Source organism: Mobula birostris, chromosome 7 (assembly GCF_030028105.1).
Source record: "Mobula birostris isolate sMobBir1 chromosome 7, sMobBir1.hap1, whole genome shotgun sequence".
Classification (NCBI taxonomy): domain Eukaryota; kingdom Metazoa; phylum Chordata; class Chondrichthyes; order Myliobatiformes; family Myliobatidae; genus Mobula; species Mobula birostris.
In genome coordinates this window covers 16369724-16384061 of record NC_092376.1, presented here as the reverse complement: position 1 = coordinate 16384061, position 14338 = coordinate 16369724, and the positions used below count along the sequence as shown (strand labels likewise).

The following is a 14338-nucleotide window of genomic DNA, read 5'->3' as shown; positions in this document are numbered from 1 at the left end:
TAAGATCTTCCAGGACACTGGAAAGATAACCCTGTGGAAACATCTTAATGGGAGCTAGAAACAAAAAGTAATACACACAAAATTCTGAAGGAACTCAACAGGTTAAGCAGCATCTATGGAACAAAATAAACCGGACCAATACTCTTGGCCCAAAATGGCAACTATTTATTCCCCTCCATAGATGCTGCCTGACCTGTGGTATTCCTCTATGGAGGGGAATAAACAGTTAACATTCTGAGCAGAGACCCTTCATCAGGTTTATTTCATTCCATAGATGCTGCCTAACCTGCTGAGTTCCTCCTGCATTTTACCATAAGACCATAAGACAAAGGAGCAGAAGTCGGCCATTCAGCCCATCGAGTCTGCTCTGCCATTTTATCATGAGCTGATCTATTCTCCCAGTTAGTCCCACTGCCCCGCCTTCTCACCATAACCTTTGATGCCCTGGCTACACAGATACCTATCAATCTCTGCCCTAAATACACCCAATGACTTGTCCTCCACTGCCGCCCGTGGCAACAAATTCCACATATTCACCACCCTCTGGCTAAAAAAATTTCTTCACATCTCTGTTCTGAATGGGCGTCCTTCAATCCTTAAGTCATGCCCTCTCGTACTAGACTCCTTCATCATGGGAAACAACTTTGCCACATCCACTCTGTCCATGCCTTTCAACATTCGAAATGTTTCTATGAGGTCCCCCCTCATTCTTCTAAATTCCAAGGAACACAGTCCATGAGCGGACAAACATTCCTCATATGTTAACCCTCTCATTCCCAGATTCATTCCAGTGAATCTTCTCTGTACCCTCTCCAACGTCAGCACATCCTTTCTTAAATAAGGTGCCCAAAACTGCCCACGGTACTCCAAATGAGGTCTTACCAGCGCCTTATAGAGTCTCAATATCACATCCGTGCTCCGATACTCTATTCCTCTAGAAATGAATGCCAACATTGCATTCGTCTTATTCATCACTGACTCAACCTGGAGGTTAAACTTAAGGGTATCCTGCACGAGGACTCCTAAGTCCCGTTGCATCTCAGAACTTTGAATTCTTTCCCCATTTAAATAATAGTCTGCCCGTTTATTTCTTCTACCAAAGTGCATAACCATACACTTTCCAACATTGTATTTCATTTGCCACTTCTTTGCCTATTCTTCCAATCTATCCAAGTCTCTCTGCAGACTCTCTGTTTCCTTAGCACTGCCGGCCCCTCCACCTATCTTCGTATCGTCAGCAAACTTAGCCACAAAGCCATCTATTCCATAATCCAAATCATTGATGTACAACATAAAAAGAAGTGGCCCCAACACGGACCCCTGTGGAACACCACTGGTAACTGGCAGCCAACCAGAATAGGATCCCTTTATTCCCACTCTCTGTTTCCTACCAATCAGCTAACGCCCTATCCACGTATGTACATTTCCCATAATTCCATGGGCTCTTATCTTGTTAAGCAGCCTCATGTGTGGCACCTTGTCAAAGGCCTTCTGAAAATCCAAATATACAACATCCACTGCATCTCCCTTGTCTAGCCTACTTGTATTTTCCTCAAAAAATTGTAATAGGTTTGTCAGGCAGTATTTTCCTTTAAGGAATCCATGCTGAGTTCTGCCTATCTTGTCATATGCCTCCAGGTACTCGGTAACCTCATCCTTGTCAATCAACTCCAACAACTTCCCAACCACGATGTCAAGCTAACAGGTCTATAATTTCCTTCTTGCTTCCTTGCCCCCTTCTTAAATAGCGGAGTGACATTTGCAATCTTCCAGTCCTCCGGAACCATGCCAGAATCTATTGACTTCTGAAAGATCATCGCTAATGCCTCCGCAATCTCCACAGTTACTTCCTTCAGAACACGAGAGTGCATTCCATCTGGTCCGGGAGATTTATCTACCCTTAGACTATTCAGCTTCCTGAGTACTTTCTCTGTCATAATTGTGACTGCGCACACTTCTCTTCCCTGCCACCCTTGAGTGTCCGGTATACTGCTGATGTCTTCCTCAGTGAAGATTGATACAAAATACACGTTCAGTTCCTCTGCCATCTCTTTATCTCCATTACAATTTCTCCAGCATCATTTTCTATCGGTCAATTATCTACCCTCACTTGACTTTTACTCTTTATATACTTGAAAAAGCTTTTAGTATCCTCTTTGATATTATTTTCCAGCTTCCTTTCATAGTTCATCTTTTCCCTCTTAATGACCTTCTTAGTTTCCTTTTATAAGCTTTTAAAAACTTCCCAATCCTCTGTCTTCCCACTAATTTTTGCTTCCTTGTATGCCCTCTCCTTTGCTTTAACTTTGGCTTTGACTTCTCTTGTCAGCCACGGTTGCATCCTTTTTCCATTCGAAAATTTCTTCTTTTTTGGAATATATCTGTCTTGCACCTTCCTCACATCTAGCATAAACTCCAGCCACTGCTGCTCTGCTGTCCTTCCCACTAGTGTCCCTTTCCAGTCAACTTTGGCCAGTTCCTCTCTCATGCCACTGTAATTTCCTTTACTCCACTGAAATACCGACGCATCAGATTTTGGCTTCTCTATTTCAAATTTCACAGTGAACTCAATTATGTTATGATCACTGTCTCCTAAGGGTTCCTTCACCTCAATCTCTCTAATCACCTCCGGTTCATTACACAATACCCAATTCAGTACAGCCAATCCCCTAGTGGGCTCAACAACAAGCTGTTCTAAAAAGCCATCTCGCAGACATTCTACAAATTCTCTCTCTTGAGATCCAGTGCCAACCTGATTTTCCCAATCCACTCACATGTTAAAATCCCCCACAATTATCATAACACTGCCCTTCTGACAAGCCTTTTCTATTTCCTGTTGTAATTTGTAGTCCACATCACTGCAGCTGTTTGGAGGCCTGTATATAACTGCCATCAGGGTCTTTTTACCTCTGCAATTTCTTAGCTCAACCCATAAAGATTCTGCACCTTCTGATCCCATGTCACCTCTTTCTAATGATTTAATATCATTTCTTACCAATAAAGCCACGCCTCCCCCTCTGCCTACCTGCCTATCTTTCTGATACACCGTGTATCCTTGGATGTTCGTCTCAGTGATGGCCTCAATATTATACCTGCCAATCTGTAGCTGTGTGACAAGATCATCTTCCCTTATTCCTTATGCTGCGTGCATTTAAGTATAACACCTTAAGACCAGTACCTGGTACTTTTTGTTTTGATTGCACTGCAACTCATCCCAATGGCTACAAATTTGCCCCATCACCTGCCTGTCTTTCCTGACATCTTTACTGCTCATTATCTTAGATTTATTTCTGTTTTCCCCTTCCACTGTTCTATCATTCTGGTTCCCATCCCCCTGCCAAATTAGTTTAAACCCTCCCCAACAGTTCTATTAAACCTTCCCGCCAGGATATTAGTCTCCTTTGAGTTCAGGTGTAACCCGTCCATTTTGAACAGGTCATACTTCCCCCAGAAGAGATCCCAATGATCCAAGAATCTGAAGCCCTGCTCCCTGCACCAGTCTGTCAGCCACGCATTCATCTGCCTGATCCTACTATTCTTGCCCTCGTTAGCACGTGGCACAGGTAGCAATCCTGAGATTACTACCCTGGAGGTCCTGCTTCTCAGCTTCCTTCCTAACTCCCGGAAATCTATCTTCAGGACCTCCTCCCTTCTCCTATCTATGTCATTGGTACCAACATGTTACAAGACATCTGGCTGCTCGCCCTCTCCCTTCAGAATATTTTGGATCCGATCTGAGAGATCCCGTATCCTGGCACCTGGGAGGCAACACACCATACAAGTATTTCTATCAGGCTCACAGAATCTCCTGTTTGTTCTCCTGACTATGGAATCCCCTATGACGACCGCATTCCTCTTCTCCCTCCTTCCCTCCTGCACCACAGTGCCAGGCTCAGTGCCAGAGACCCGGTCACTGTGGGCACCCCCGTCAGGTCATCCCCCTCATCAGCATCCAGAACAAGATACTTGTTGCTGAGGGGGACAGCCACAGGGGTGCTCTCCACTATCCGGGCATTTTCCTTCCCTCTCCTGACAGTCACCCAGTTTTCTGACCCCTGTAGCCGAGGGATGACTCCCTCCCTGTTGCTCCTGTCTATCACCTCTTCACTTTCCTTGATAAGCAGTAGGTTATCAAGCTGCCACTCCAGATCCCTAACACGGTCTCTGAGTAGCGGCATCTCGGTGCACCTGGCGCAGATGTGGCCATCAGGGAGGCTGGAGGTCTCCCAGGATTCCCACATCTGACACCCTGAACAAAGCACTAACCCTGCAGGCATGCTATCTAATTCTACAGGAATGAAACAGGAAAAATAAGTTTACTCACCCACTTACCTCGCCAAACAGACGAATTTTTTAAAACCGTTGGCTGTGTGAGCCTTGCTGTTCCTGTCTGTCTGGGCCGATTCGCTAAGGGGAAAAAAAAGAGTTGGTGCCTCGTTCTCGCCTCTTCCCGTTGAAGCCAAAGCCCTACACTCTGCTACCATCCATTCCGCTGCCCACTGTATAGGGTGGTCTTCTTTTTAAACTCTCCGCGCTGTCCTGTCTACATCACGCGCCTGCTGTGGTAAACTATATATATAGGTTGTAACTGGATTACCTGTCTGGACACACCCCTCCGCTGACTGCTCCTGTGGCTCCTCCCACAGACCCCTGAATAAAGGCGATTGGGCCATTGCTCCTCCGCTCAGTCCAGGGGCAGACACTCAGCATGCTGGAGGTCACATTTTACTGCTAATAAAAGCCTTTCAGTATTTACTCTACTTCCAGTCTTTTGGCGTTATTGATGGTGCATCACCTGCGCAGTCTCGTCCCTCTTGCACTCAAAGAAGTTTTTAAAAAAACTGCCTTCCTTCAGAACTCAGCTCCCATGCCACTCTTCTTGTCCTGATCCAAAAGACAGCCATTGGAAGTACCCTTCCTTTTTAAAATCTCCGCGCTGTCCTGTCTGCGTCGCGCACCTGCGCAGTCTAGTCCTTCCTGCACTTTTCTGTCAGTTACACTGGATTACCAGCATCTGCAGAATCTGTTGTGTTTAGAAGCACAATGTGACCTGCCATCCTCCCTTGGAAATACTCTGGCAATCCTGTATTGTTGCTGGTCCAAAACTGTGAGGATCCTTACTCAACTGAACATAGAAGTACCTTCAACACAAGGACCTCAATGGTACAAGAATCTCCCAGTTAGGTTGTGTTAGTTAAGGTCATAGAGTCATAGAAAAGCATAGCACAGAAGCAGCCCCTATAGCCCATCTAGTCCACACCTAAACAATTAAACTGCCTACTCCCATCGACCTGCACCAGGAACATAGCCCTTCATACCACTACCATCCATGTACCCATACAAAGTTCTCTTAAATGTTGAAATCAAGCCCACATGCACACTTGTGCTGGCAGCCCATTACACGCTCTCATTGAATTGAATTAAATTGAATTGACTTTATTACTTACATCCTTCATATACATGAGGAGTAAAAATCTTTACGTGACATCTCTGTCTAAATGTGTAATGTGCAATTTATAATAAATATTATGTACAACATAATATTTATAGTCAATATAACATAGAAATGCAGTTGTGTCAGCGTGAATTAAGCAGTCTGATGCCCTGGTGGAAGAAGCTGTCCCAGAGCCCTTTGGTCCGGGCATTTCTGCTGCGGTACCGTTTCCCGGATGGTAGCAGCTGGAACAGTTTGTGGTTGGGGTGACTCAGGTCCCCAGTGATCATTTGGGCCCTTTTTACACATCTTTCCTTGTAAATGCCCTGAATAGTGGGAAGTTCACATCTACAGATGCGCTGGGCTGTCCGTACCACTCTCTACAGAGTCCTGCCATTGAGGGAAGTACAGTTCCCATACCAGGCCATGACGTGTGAAGAAGATTTCCTTCATATTCCCCTTAAGCTTTTCACCTTTCACCCTTTACCCATGACATCTGGTTGTAGCCCCACCTAACCTTAGCAGAAAAAGTCTGCTTGTATCTATCCATACTCCTCATAATTTTGTACACCTCTGCCAAATCTCCCCTCAATCTTATATGTTCCAAAGTCCTAAGCTACTCAGTCTTTCCTTATAACTCAGGTTCTCCAGTCCTGGTAACATCCTTGTAAATTTTTTCTGTACTCTTTCAACCTTATTTATACTTTTCTCCTGGGTAGGTGACCTAAACTGCACACAATGCTTCAAATTAGGCCTCATCAATGTCTTATACTACTTCAACATAACATCTCATCCCCTGTACTCAATATATTGATTTATTAAGGAGTAGGTGTCAAAAACTTTCTTTAGGACCCTGTCTACCTGTGCCTCCACTTTCAATGAATTATAGACCTGTACTCTCAGATCCCTTTGTTCTACCGCACTCTTCAGTACCCTACCATTCACTGTGTAAGACCTACCCTAGTTGGTCTTACTGAAGTGCAACACCCCACACTTGTCTGCGTTAATTTCCATCTGGCATCTTTCAACCCATTTCTCCAGCGAGTCCAGATCCCACTGCAAGCTCTGATAGTCTTCCTCGCTGTCCACTACATCCCAGATCTTGGTGTCATCTGCAAATTTGTTGATCCAGTTAACCACATTATTGTCCCGATCATTGATATGGGTGACAAACGACAACAGACCCAGCACCAATCCTTGCAATACTCTACTAGTCACAGGCTGCCAGTCAAAGAGGCAACCCTCTTTCCTGGCTTTTCTCTCATAAAGCCAATGCCAAATCCAATTTACTACCTCATCTTGAATGTCAAGCGTCTAATCTTTCTTGACCAACCTTCCATGCTGAACCTTATCAAGTGCTTTACGAAAGTCCATAAACTGCCTTCATCAACTTTCCTGATAACTTCCTGAAAAAACTTCATAGGATTGGTTTGACATGACCTACCACGCATGAAACCATGCTGACTATCCCTAATCAGTCCATTTCTTTCCAAATACTCATATATCTGGTCCCTTAGAATACCTTCAAATAACTTTCCCACCACTGACGTCAGGTTCCCCAGCCTATAATCTCCTGTTTCATTTTTAGAACCTTTCTGAAACAGCCTTTCTGACACATTTCCCTGTAATGTTTCAAAGTACGAGATAACTAAATAAATATGAATTCAAATTAATTGGAAAGAAATACTGAGCTCCAGCAGTGACACCAACACGCTATGGGTGAGCATGTTAAGTGATCACTAGTGAGGAAAGGTTTTGTACCCACTACGAAGATGAGAGGGGACTTGATTGAAACATCTCAAGTCATCTTAGCAGGCTGGATAAAGAGAAGATTCTTGTGAAAGAATCCAGAATTTGGTGCTTCTGTTTAAGTGCCAGCTGGTGGATTAAATCAGCTTAAGGTTGTGTATTAGCACTCTCAATGGCTCCTTAGCTCCGAAAGCAAGTGTCCTCTTGCCATCAAAATATTCCAGGGCGTGCTAATAGAACAAATACCACAGTCAATAAGGCCATAAGACATAGAAGTGGAATTAGGTCATTCAGCTCATCGAGTCTACTCCATCATTCAATCAGGGCTGATTTATTTCAGTAAGATCCCTCTTCATTCTCTAAACCCCCGTTACCGCAGATCTACAACCTCATATGCTATCCCTTTCATTCCCGGGATCATTTGCATGAACCTTCTCTGGACCTTCTCCAATGCCAGTACACCAAAGCTGCTCAAAATACTGTTAAGTGCGGTCTGACTAACATCTTGCCTCAGACTATTAAACATAATACATGAATTCTGTTACTTGGCTATAATGAATGAGATTTCCACCTTAAAATCAATTAATTATTTTCAGACAAGCAGTACTACTGGCATTTTAATTTACAGATTTCCAGCATTCACATAATATTTCCTTTTGATTAATGATAATGATTCTGTTTTGCATATGAACATATGAATCAGGAGTAGGAGTAAGCCACCCTATCCTCAGTCTTGCTCTGCCATTCAATAAGATTGCAGCTGATTGATATTAAATTTACAATCCATTACTTTTGAATAGTAGCACCACATTTTAAATCCCTTCACGAAAGAAAATATCCTCTCCATGTTCAGCCTGTCAAAATGCCTCAAGATGTATCAATCAATTCCTGTGTTTATTTATGCATGAAATATCTGGGTTAAAATTGGCTAATTTATATTAAAATCATGGTTTTGGCAAGAGTTATTTGCCTCTGGTAGTGGGAAAAACAGTTACACAATTTTGTTTGATGATCATAAACAGGAATTTCCTCTGAGCCATAAGAGAAAAATATCACATGTATACCAATGGCTACAACACAGAAAGCCATTTGGCCCATCACCTCAATGGTGGTGGCTATGCTCTACAGGAGCCAACTTTTTACAAACAAAGATCCTAACATACTTTGTGGGTATCATTAGCGGGTGACCAGTTGTAAAACAAATAGAAATGAGATGCACATGAAGGTAAGACATTTTATGAAATGGTTTGTGGTTCGACGATTAGCATAAAGGAGAATTGCTTTCCTCTTCTTTATTATTGTTGCACGGGATCTATTGTATCCCATTGGGAGAGGTGACCATCATCATTGCATACTATATCCTCAGATGTTAACGGTTCATGAAGTAGAATGTAAACCCTTTAACTTCCCCTTGTATTTGTTTGCCTGTGACCTTAAATTATATCCTCAGATTGAAGTTGCCATTATTAGGAAGAAGGTTCAAGGGAAACTGAAAAGTCTAAAGTCAGAATATAAAAAATTTTATTAAGACAAAAAGGATCTACATCCAATTGTTTATATTCTAATATAGGAACTAATCTAATCCATATGAATATAGAGTAAGGAGTTTGTTAATGTGATTTAATGTACTGTATCTGGTATTATTATATTTTGTTTTTTGTTTTATAATATGTATTCACTTGAACTCTGTATTCTTCTATATATGGAAATCAAAATCAATAAAAAATATTGAAAAAGAAAAGTCTGAAGGTAGATACATCGCTTGGACCAGATGGTGTACACCCCAAGGTTCTGAAAGAGGTTGCTGAAGTTATTCTGAAGAAATGAGCAATGATCCTTTAAGAGTCACTACATTCTGGAGCGGTTCCGAAGGACTGGAAAATTGCAAATGTCACTCCACTCTTCAACAAGGGTGAGAGGCAGAAGAAAGAAAATTATAAGCCAAGTAGTCTGTCCTCAGTAGTTGGGAAGATGTTGGAGTCAATTGTTAACGATGTGGTTTCTGGGTACTTGGAGGCAAATGATAAAATAGGCCATAATCAGATCACAATCAAGAGAAATTCTGCAGATGCTGGAAATCCAAGCAACATCCTCCAGCATTTTGTGTGTGTAGGCCGTAATCAGCCTAGTTTCCTCAAGGGAAAATCTTGCCTGACATATCTGTTGGATTTCATTGAAGAAGTAACAAGCAGGATATACAAAGGAGAACTGGTGGATGTTGTGTACTTGGATTTTCAAACAGCCCTTGACAAAGTGCTACATATCAAGCTATTTAACAAGAGCCCATAGTATTACAGGGAAGATACTAGCATGGATAGAGCATTGGCTGATCGGCAAAGAGTGGTAATAACTGCCAGTAACTAGTGGTGTTCCATGGGTGTCTGTGCTGGGACCACATCTTTTTACGTTATATGTCAACGACTCAGTTGACAGAATTGATGACCTTGCTGCAAAGTTTGCAGACAATACAAAGATAGGTGGAGGGGCAGGTAGTTTTGAGGAAGTAGAGAAGTAACAGAAGGACTTAAACAGATTAGGAGATTGGGAGAAGATATGGCATATGGAATACAATGTCAGGAAGTGCACTTTGGGAGAAGAAATAAAAGATTAGACTATTTTCTAAATGGAGAGAAAATTCAAAAATCTGAGGCACAAAGAGTCTTTAGAGTCCTTGTACAGGATTCCCTAAAGGTTAATTTGCAGGTTGAGTCAGTGGTGAGGGAAGGCAAATGTGATGTTAGTATTCATCTCAAGAGACTAGAATATAAAAGCAAGGATGTAATGTTGAGGGTTTATAGAAGCCTCACTTGGAGTATTGTGATCAGTTTTGGGCCCCTTATCTCAGAAAGGATGTGCTAGTACTGGAGAGGGTTCAAAGGAGGCTCATAAAAATGATTCCAGGATTGAACGGCTTGCCACATGAAGAATTTTTGATGCCTGTGGGCCTATATTCACTGGAAGTCAGAAGAATGAGAAGTGGCCTAATTGAAACCTATCAAATTTTCAGTGGATGTGGGGAGGATGCTTTCTATGCCGGTGAAGACTAGGACCAGAAGGCACAGCCTCAGACTAGAGGCGTGCCCTTTCAGAATGGAGATGAGGAGGAATTTCTTTAGCCATAAAGTGGTGAATCTGTGGAATTCATTGCTACAGGCAGCTGTGGAGGCCAAGGCTTTATGTATATTTTAGGTAGAGGTTGATAGCTTCTTGATTGGTCAGGGCATGAAGGGATACAGGGAGAAAGCAGGAAATTGGGCCTGAGAAGATAAAATGGATCAGCCATGATGAAATGTCAGAGCAGACTCGATGGGACAAATGGCCTAATTCTGCACCTCTGTCTTTTGGCCTTATGGTCTTAATACCAATTCTTTTGCAGTGGAAACTGTTTCGCTCTCTGTTGAATTTTACCTAACCCAAGGAGATCAGTGTCAGTTCCTCTGATCTACACATACAACTGAACGCACTCACAATCAAAACCATCAAATATCCTGTCTATACCAACATGGAAACATAGAAACATAGAAAACCAATAGCACAATACAGGCCCTTCGGCCCACAAAGCTGTGCTGAACATGTCCCTACCTTAGAACTACCTAGGCTTTACCCACAGCCCTCTATTTTTCTAAGCTCCATGTAGCCATCCGGGAGTCTCTTAAAAGACCCTATCGTTTCCACCTCCACCACCGCCACCGGTGGCCCATTCCACGCACCACTTGCTGCATAAAAAACTCACCCCTGATATCTCCTCTGTACCTACTTCCAAGCACCTTAAAACTATGCCCTCTCGTGCTAGCTATTTCAGCCCTGGGGGAAATACTCCGACTATTCACACGATCAATGCCTCTCATTTCCTTATATGCCTCTATCAGTATCTTGTACACCTCTATGATTTGTTAAAATCATAAACATATTGATGAAGGTAGAGTAGTAGATAAGGATGAATGTAGATTTTAGTAAGGCATTTGACAAGGGATCATGGAAATGTGGATTCGGAATTGGTTTACCCACAGAAGGCAGAGGGTGTTTGCAGATGAATGTATTCTTCCCGTAGAAAACAATTTCCTTCATCAAGTTCCAACACCACCTCTGGAATGCTCTCTTCTCGCTGCTGCCATCAGGAAGGAGGGACAGACAGGAGCTTTAATCCCACGTCATCAGGCACAGGAACAGTTATTACTGTCAGCCAGATGGGATGCATGGTGGAAACCATCATCAAGGAGCACAAGAAATGTATCCATCTGGGTTACCCGGAGAAATTGGTGGTAGCAGAGCCCACAGGTTTGACTTTGATGACACAAAACTACTGTGCCATGCCAACGGCTTTTGGGACACCTGGTAAAGGGAGCCATTGAAATAAAACTAGAGGAAAAGAATTTTAACAAAAATGAAGGTCTTGCTCTAAGTAAAAACTGGAATTTGATTGTAAAAAAGATGGGAGAGCAGAAACCTGATTGAATGTGGACTAACCAACAGAGGAATACCACTGGACTAGATATGTCCAGGCATCACCCCTGATGAAGGTACAGAGTTTTTCATTGAAACATCCGTTATAATCAATACCTGAACCTGGCTGGAAGCCCAAAAAGAGCTTATTCAGAATGGATAACTTCACTCATCTCAACATTGAACTGATTCTGCAACCTATGAACTCACTTTCAAGGATTCTACAATTCATGTTCTCAGTATTATTTATTTATTACTATTTATTATTATTTATAAAAACACATTTTTTCTCAGCTCATCCTGGTAAAGTCTGAGGTGTGGGCCTAGCCAAGCATGCTCATTTCTCAATTGCTATGAAATTTCTGACTATTTTAGTGGAGTTTAGTACTGTGGCTTTCTGAAAATTTTCATAGATATTACTGTGTACCCTAATTGTTTAATGCTATTGTGTAGTGACTTTGGGATGCTGCTAGTTATAGATGTTACTATCGGGACATGTTCCAAAGTCCTTCAATTTCCTCTTTTAATTCAGCATATTTCTGACGTTTATCACTTCTTGATTTCTGTATGCTGCGTGTGTTTGGAATGGCTATATCTATTAAGTAAGTTGTTTTTGCTTGTTTATCCTGTATTATTATGTCCAGACAGTTATTATGGATTGTTCTGTCTGTAATAACAGATCTGTCATCATATAATTTGCGATATTCTGACTCTAAAACTAGATCAGTCTTGTATTTATAGTAAGGTATGACTTCTTTATTGTGTTTGTATTTTAAAGCAAGATTTTGATGAACAATGTTTGCCACCTGATTGTGCCTGTGTAAGTAATTAGATTGAGTTAAACCGCTACAGGATTGTTTCTGGTTTCCCTTAGCATTTTGCACATTTATCATCTTGGTCCTTTATTATGTATTTTTAAGAAATTTTTGTTTTAACCACCTGGTCCTGTATTGCCACAAGGAACTCTTCTATTTCTGCGAAGCGGTCTCCAACTCTGAGCCAGGTGTTCAATGCTTCCTTGTCAACATCAGGTCTGTTCGGATTGTGGGGACGTCTTCCATGGAGGGTTATGCTCTTCCACTGATTATCCTTTTCTTCAACAGTGATAATATCTTAAGTTTTTGGGATTGTGCTCTCACTTAAGTTTAGTAATGTATACAGTATTTTTCTTTGTAAATTTTCCAGATCGGTTTTGGAACAAGATATTATGCAAAAGAATATGTTAATATAGGTATAGTGAAAGTGTTATATGCCTTTGTTACATTTTTACTATTGAGCTCTGTTTGGCAGATTTCCTTAAGCCTTAGACCATAATACCATAAGATATAGGAGCAGAATTAGACCATTCAGCCCATCGAGTCTGCTCTGCCATTCCAGCATGGCTGATCCCGGATCCCAGCCAACCCTATGCTCTTGCCTTCTCAGCATATCTTTTGATGCCCTGACCAATCAGGAAACAATCAACTTCCTCCTGAAATATACTCACGGACTTTGCCTCAAAAGCAGCTGTGGCAGAGCATTCCACAGATTCACTACTCTCTGGCTAAAAAAAAAATTCCTCCTTACCTTTGTTCTAAAGGATTGACGCTCAATTTTGAGGCTGTACCCTCTAGTTCTGGATGCCCCCACCATCCGAAACGTCCTCTCCACACCCACATTATCCAGTCCTTTCGATATTCGGTAGGTTTCAATGAGATCTCCCTGCATTCTTCTAAATTCCAGTGAGTATAGGCCCAAAGCTACCAAATGCTCCTCGTATGTTAAACCCTTCATTCCCGGAATCATCCTTGCGAACCTCCTCTAGACTCTCTTCAATGACAGCACATCCTTTCTGAGTTATGGGGCCGAAAACTGTTGACAATACTCCAAGTATGGCCTGACTAGTGCCTTATAAAGGCTCACCATTATTGCCTTGCTTTTATATTCTATTCCCCTTGAAGTAAATACCACCATTGCATTAAAGTAAATTCTTGAAGTAAATTCTATCAGAAGTTTTTCCTTTAGTGCATTCTTTTTGCTTGTCGATATCCCAGATACTTTAGAAGTTTCATATTCATCCATTGGTTGTCTTGTATCCTGCTGCTTTGCTTTGTATTCCACTAGTTTATGTTTAATGTTCTGCACTTATCCGGGCCAAAGTTCATGTTTTTAACTTTTGAAAATAGTTCTACTATTTGAACTCAATCACAAGCAAAAGAAAATCTGCAGATGCTGGAAATCTAAGCAATACGTACAAAATGCTGGAGGAACTCAGCAGGCCAGGCAGCATCTATGGGTAAGAGTACTGTCAGTGTTTTGGGCTGAGACCCTTCATTAGTGTCTTGATAAAGGGTTTCGGCCCGAAACGTCGATTGTACTCTTTGCCATAGATGCTGCCTGGGCCTTCTGAATTCCTCCAGCATTTTGAGTGCGTTGCTACTATATGAATCAATTGCTTTGGCTTTACTGATGAAGGAACACATAATTTCAAAGGTGTGTTAAGGAATAGCTCACTTCATTGTTTCTGATTTGAAAACCAAATTTCTTCCGATTCAGTAAATAAGAGAGCGGGTTTAAATCTAGACAGAACCATAGTGGACTTAGAGAGTTGCCTTGGAAGAACCCGTTTAAAGAAAAACATCAAAACACACCCCGTCATGTGCCAAATAAAATTGCACAAACGGCAACAAAACAAGAGAGTGAAAACGTAGCATGTAATACACAAAATCAAAA

The 14338-nt window shown here is 41.9% G+C and overlaps 1 protein-coding gene across 3 annotated transcripts in view; it reads right to left on the bottom strand.

The window, feature by feature from the left end:
* The window catches only part of dhrsx (dehydrogenase/reductase (SDR family) X-linked), a 365248-nt gene that overhangs the window by 143571 nt on the left and 207339 nt on the right, over positions 1–14338 (bottom strand). Inside the window, exon 4 of one of the 3 annotated variants that reach the window (XM_072262658.1) lies at positions 4333–4407. The exons of the other annotated variants lie outside the window; for them this stretch is intronic. Within the exon in view, the coding sequence (XP_072118759.1) occupies positions 4333–4407 (75 nt within the window). The remainder of the gene's footprint in view (positions 1–4332; positions 4408–14338) is intronic. 3 annotated transcript variants of the gene reach the window in all.